The following is a 6,572-nucleotide window of genomic DNA, read 5'->3' as shown; positions in this document are numbered from 1 at the left end:
TTGCATTGTGGGCTACTATACTTTCGCCATTTGATTCCCGGTTTTGAAGCACAACTCTTTTGTTGACGAAGTTATCAGTGTTTACAACCTGGTCTTTCTTGTTGAAATACTTTTTCACTATGGATCCCTCTCAAACACCGATAATAATAAATCGCTCGAATGGTAAGTTCAACCTGGAAACTGGAGTGACACAGATCAGATTGATTGTTTTCCTGACTAAGCTACGTTCATTAGTGGTCTGAGGTTTACTAGAATCTCCTATCCAGTATCCGAGTAATATCCACAAACACTTGTGACCCGATCGAAATATTTTATCGATAATATTGACATATTTGACAGATAATATGTGAAAGGGGTAAAATGACACAGCTTTCGACGATCACGTTAGTCCACACTTGTTTGGTGAAAATGAAAACACTATAATATTTTGAACAACAGTGATGTGGCAAGCTAGAAGTACTCAGAGAGCAGTAAACAGTAACTATAATGTTTGTTTGTTTGTTTTCTTTAACTTCAGTGATGGGAACACCAGTGATGCAATCAGTCAATGCAATGACATTACAAAGCCTACAAAACATGCATTCAAGACAAGCCCATCCACAGAGTAAATATGCAGAGTTATTAGCCGTTATAGAAGATATGGGCAGAGATATGAGACCAACATATGCTGGAAGTAAAAGTTCAACGGAAAGACTCAAAAGAGGTACATGGAAGATCTCACTTTTTACCTTTTTCACTCCTACTCCTAGTCCACGAATCCACATTATGGTATTATCGCTCGCCGCACAGTGCTGAGAAAAAACATAATTGGACACTGCAAAGTTTTATCATTTTGACAAAACATACAGCATGTTACCCTTGTTATGTACATCATGATAATCATCGACATCTACTTTGTCGCTATATTATAAAGTCCTCTATGTTGAAAATATGAAAAGGTTTCAGTCACATTTTTAAATGTTTGTTAGCACACGGTACTTATTTTTTATTGTTCTGGCAGCTACTGGATCTATTGTGATGTGTTTTCTTTTTCTTTTGTTTTTATCCAGGTATAATTCATGCCAGAGCACTTGTGAGAGAATGTCTTGTAGAAGCTGAAAGAAGTTCAAGATTATGAAATCAAAAATTGATACCATTCATTTGACAGAGATTCGAAGGCATTTCAACTAAAGGTCTATTTTTATCTCATCTGCAATGAAACTAGGCTGTAAGATACATTGTGTTGTTCCCCCCTCACTGGCCTCCTCTCTCCTGCTGAGAGAGGTTGACCGTTGTGTGAGGGCGCCCCATCATGACATATCTTACAGACTACAATGAAACTTATTTGAAGACCATATCTTCTCATCTAATACCTACCTTTGTTTTGTAACAGTTTACCACTGCCGTTCATTCCTTACTTTCATCCTGTCTTGAACAGCACCGAGACTTCTTGGAATGTTCACTTAAAGTATACCCAGGGCTCTCCTCAATCGGGCCTGTATAGAGTAGAGGGTTATACTGAGTCATATCTTGACCAGATTATGAATAAATCAACAGAAAAAATCTATTCTTTTGTTATTATCACGACTCTATCACTGTTTCCATGTAGTGATAGTATAGAACACATCACTTACAAATGGCCTTCAGATAACCATGTATGACTCTAGCTAGAATGTAATCTGTTATCCCTCCCTTGTATGTTATATTGGACAAAATGTGCTGTTTTTGAAAAACTTTTCTGTGTTTGAAAAATAAAAGTTGATTGGGGCAGTCAAAGATGATAAAAATATGTACAAAATCAGGGAATGTTTTAGTTATTATAAATGTATGGCAAATAGAGAAGTAATCCTCAATATCCTCATCATTTCTCTATTAAATGCAGGGTTCTCCACAATTTAGAAAAATACAGGGGCGCCCTAATTTGCATATTTATTTGCATATCATTAGCATATTTCCAGATCATAATATTAGGAAGTGAAAAAAGTTTCCAAAATCAAAAACTCCTATTTTATTCATTCAGCAAACTAAAATGTACTGAAATGTATTGTAATCACCAATTTCCAAACCTTTCACATAATTCACAATGTAAAAATTTCAGGAAGGAGGTTGACAGTTACACAAACGATGTTATAGTAATGTTGGCAAGCATGTTTTACACACAGGAGTGACAACACATGGCATTGTTGATGTACATGTATGCACCTCTAGGCTAGCTATCACTTAGTTTTGAGTTGTTGGTTTCACCTTGTAAATGTGCATGTCATTCATAAAAATTAATTGAAAACAATTCATTTTCCTTTATTTCTCTAAAATTTGATATCCTTTTAATTTTCATGAATGGAAAATGATTTTTCATCCAAATTTGCCGGAAATACGTACATTTTTAATGTGACGAATTTGGGCTAAGAATAACCGAATACGTTCAGTGCAAATGTACAGTAACAAACATGGCTGCCACTTCGGAGCTACCTCGTGGTACTACGATCGCGATTCACATCCAAACGTGATCATTTAGGACATAAATGTTACCATGGAACCGTACCGGAGTAGTTATTTCTAAAGAACATGTATAAATTTTAGGATTTTGTTCGTATTTATCGATACAATACGAAAATTGCCGTGACATCGTACATCGTATGCGTACTGTATTACGTATACGGGAAGGCTTGGAAATTACCGGCTTGATATACCCGGCCATAGAAACTACCAACGTACCGTCTTCTACTTTACGACGGTACTACATTTACTGTTTTTGTTTCGGCTACCATTGTTATAATCAAGGCGATAAATAAGTTCATAAATGATGATAGACGCAGTGTCGCTGTTTACTTCCTTCATTAACGGCATTGAATAGAATCTCTTGAAGACGTTCACACCAAAACAAAGGGGCGCTGAACGCAAACAGAGGGGCGGTCCATGAAAACAGAGGGGCGGTGCGCCCCTCAAAAACCCCTCGTGGAGAACACTGAAATGTTATATATTAATAACATCATTCCATTAATTCTGATTTGCTCCTTTCACCATTTTATTAAGCGTTATTCAAAGACATACATAACAAGTTACAACTCCAGACAACTTTTCTGTCTAGCTGTCATATCATAATCACCTCATCTGAATGTAGTTAGTTAGTTTGTTTATGTAATTCAAAGTCTTGATATTTTAACTAATACTATTGATACATTCATGTGTGTGTTACTTTGTACCTTTTTAATATTATCTTACAAGATCCATCACTGTAAACAAAAAATGGTATGGGTAAACTACACACACACACACACACACACACACACACACACACACACACACACACACACACACACACACACACACACGGTCCCAGACAAAAGAAGTAAACAAAGATTCTGTATTTAGTGTAACTTTTTTTATCACACCAGCTACATATAGCAGAGAAAATACTTTTTGTGAACATTTATTACAAACATTTTAGTAAGGTTAGGTAATATCTAGTTACAGTTAGTTAATAGACAAAATCTAGTTACACCTACTTTCTTACCAGATAACTGTATGGTACACATGAGGCATAAGTACTGCACTGAGTACCTTATAAGTCAAGTTTATACATTTGTTGGAGATAATTTTTATGCATATTAAAAAAGGCACCTCTTGTATTCTACTAACTGAGCCATAGTTAATTATCTCTAGTATTCTACTAACTGAGCCATAGTTAATTATCTCTAGTATTCTACTAACAGCCATAGTTAACTACCTCTTGCTATTGACAGAGCTCAAACTGGATAATCACGCATATATAACCAATTCGATGACATAATTTATTGTGCATATACTAAAATGTCCAGGATACCTGTGTTATGCCATGGACACATACTTCCATGTTTATGTCATCTACTGTGCTAAGAACACCACATTGTGTTTTAATGCCAGTGGAGGCATGCACTTTACTAGTAACATTATACTAAAATAGTTTAAATGGTTTTATTTAAGTATTTTCACTCAAGTAAAAAAGCCTAAAAAGTCAGCTTGCGTCACTTTGAATGTTATCCCATTGTCAGTTTAGATAGTCTTGGTTACCCAGACTCTCATTTGGGGTGGTCTCATAAGGCAGAGCCCCCTGCAGTGAGAGTCTGGGTAATCGAGACTATGGGTAAGATAACATGGCCTCGATTTGATGCCAAATGTGATACATTATATACCAGAGTTGTTTTTATGATAAACTGTGCCAGTATATTTCAAACTTACCTATTTATTTTCTTTTGCCTGAAGAAATGTTCATTACAAGTAATTTAACGTTTTATGACAGTCAAACAAATAAAGTATAAGAACCTTACATTATACTTGTTGTGTCTGTATTCAACCAAACCTGTGTGAGTGACCCTTACTGTGTTGTGTAACTATATGTCCCATGCTCACAAACCAGACTATATTTACTGCTGACTTGTTGGGGGGCATCTGTTCAGTGCTGTGCAGACGAGTGGTGTTATGATGATACTATGTCCATATCAAACACAAAGAACAAAGGTGGGACATTACATGATTGTCATCTTATCAAAAACCTTATCAATGACTAATCCTCGTATCCCTCTTTCTCTGATGCTTTCAGTTAGGTTATTGAACTGCAGATCACCAAACAGCAGTTCGAACCAAAGTGATCACACTACAGTAAACGGCTTGGCTCATTTGTCCTAGAATATACCATGTCCATGCATGCATGCATACATACATACATACATACATACATACATACATACATACATACATACATACCAAGTTACTTCTTTTTTCTAAGTGACTGCCTTCCCGAAAAATGATCACTGTTCACCACTAGATGGCGCTGTGGTGCATATATTGTGTGATAAAGGTTGTATTTGTTGTGAAAGCCATGCCGATGATTGAGAAGATTTTCAGGATTTCGGCGGCAGTGTTTAAAATTGTATTGCTACATGTAATACAAGCAACTTTCTCTGAGCGTCAGCTTTCTGCAAATGTGTTTCGTTTTCGATAAAACATTCTTGTCTAAAGGAAAGTATGGGACATGCTGAAGTTGATAATGAAAAATCAACCATGCACTTTGACTAAAACGTCGTGGACAAATAAAATCAAATTTTATTTTTTTAAATTAAAACGTCTATGCGCTCCTGTAAGAGTCCAACACATCTGTGGAGTTTACTAGTAACGGATCGGAGATGTGACGGAGTCCTCTGCTCTAGACTTGCTTAATTTCCAAGGGATCATTACACAATCTCTGTTGCATTTATAAAGGTGTGTAAAAACGTATACGATCATTCAAATAGTAACATTTTTCATACAGCTCACACTCTGTGTGCGAAATAAAATTATCCAATCGCGAGGCCAGCTGTCCCATATAGCCAGCTGTTGGTTCTTCTCGTAATAATAAACTTTTGGTCATATATATTATTTATGCAGTTTTATGTATGACGTGCATGTATAGTAATACTATGTGTCGATTTATGATATTGTGTTGAGCCATGAAAGTACGTATATATGTCTCACTGGTTACTGATACTTCCATGATTGAGCTATGAGGATTAACATCACAATTGCATGTCTGATGTCAAGTTATCTGATGACGATACGACATTGTCTGATTCGAATGGAATTGTTCACGACATGTACACGATATTGCTTTGGGGAATTGTTCATTTGTTTTAACGTTTGATTAAAAGATGGGATTTTTGTTTCTTTTAAATAAATTAAAAATAAAAGGGGTCGAATTCAACTATCCATCGATCGAATAAGAAGCTTATAAATTTCAAATACTGTGAACTGAAGATGTGACTCATCATGTTGCAGTTTACATGCAATACGCCTAATGCACTTCAATATCTCCATGTTCATCTTTCGACACATTGAGCGGTCTCAACTGATGAAAATTCCAATTATGTATTCTCGTAACTTTTTGTCTTCTGGAAAGCTGTTTGTCCTATTAGCACGTGCTCAAAGATCAGCCACATCAAATATAAAATGTTGCACTATAGTACTATATGTACTAGTAGGCCCACATATGCGCGTGGAAGCAAATGTATTCAAGACTAACACATATCCCGCCTTCGCATACCGAAACTGAAATAGTTTGTGTATAAGGCACTCTGAGCCATAATTCACAAATGTACCTTAGCCCACTAAGTCTCCAAGATGTCGATTGTATTACATATATATTGTATCTCACATATAAGAAACCTATCTGAATATTTTCAGGGTGATTCCGAATGTAAAAATTCCAATATCGAAATACTTACAGGCACTGTAACTGTAACAGTTACGATTTCTTGCTACTTTGTACATGTTGATGGTTTGATATAAACATATTGTTACGAGCCATTACATGTAAAAGCGCCGACAAAGCTAACTACATTATTATGTAAATTAATGTACTCGTCTGGCACGATTCATAGGACCCTGTAAACATTGTCTGACATGATCAATGAAGTGAGTGCCCAGTTACGAGTAAAGTCCAGGTGTCACGTGTACATCGGTTAACGACTGAAAAGTCAAAAGAATATCGCGATATACCTAAAAACTTGGAGTATAATATGCTCTTTACAGTAATATATTTGAATAAATGCGACCTTTCTTGCTACTGGCCAATCCCGACG

The 6,572-nt window shown here is 36.0% G+C and overlaps 1 protein-coding gene across 1 annotated transcript; it reads left to right on the top strand.

The window, feature by feature from the left end:
* The first annotated feature begins 37 nt into the window (after window positions 1-37).
* Window positions 38-3,149, top strand: LOC144449156 (cyclin-dependent kinase 2-associated protein 1-like). The gene is made up of 3 exons (XM_078139630.1): window positions 38-162; window positions 518-703; window positions 1,050-3,149. Exons 1-3 carry the CDS (start codon window positions 120-122, stop codon window positions 1,115-1,117), a joined length of 297 nt encoding a protein of 98 aa, XP_077995756.1. The 5' UTR covers window positions 38-119; the 3' UTR covers window positions 1,118-3,149.
* The last annotated feature ends 3,423 nt before the right edge of the window (window positions 3,150-6,572 follow it).

Source organism: Glandiceps talaboti, chromosome 18 (genome assembly GCF_964340395.1).
Source record: "Glandiceps talaboti chromosome 18, keGlaTala1.1, whole genome shotgun sequence".
NCBI lineage: Eukaryota > Metazoa > Hemichordata > Enteropneusta > Spengelidae > Glandiceps > Glandiceps talaboti.
Note: the sequence above shows the minus strand (reverse complement) of the source record. Positions and strands in the feature narration are given on the sequence as shown.

Coding starts and splice junctions, on each gene's coding strand:
- LOC144449156 (XM_078139630.1), top strand. CDS start 120: ATGGATCCCTCTCAAACACCGATAATAATAAATCGCTCGAATG. Junction 163..517: donor AATAATAAATCGCTCGAATG/GTAAGTTCAACC, acceptor CTTTAACTTCAG/TGATGGGAACACCAGTGATG. Junction 704..1,049: donor AACGGAAAGACTCAAAAGAG/GTACATGGAAGA, acceptor GTTTTTATCCAG/GTATAATTCATGCCAGAGCA.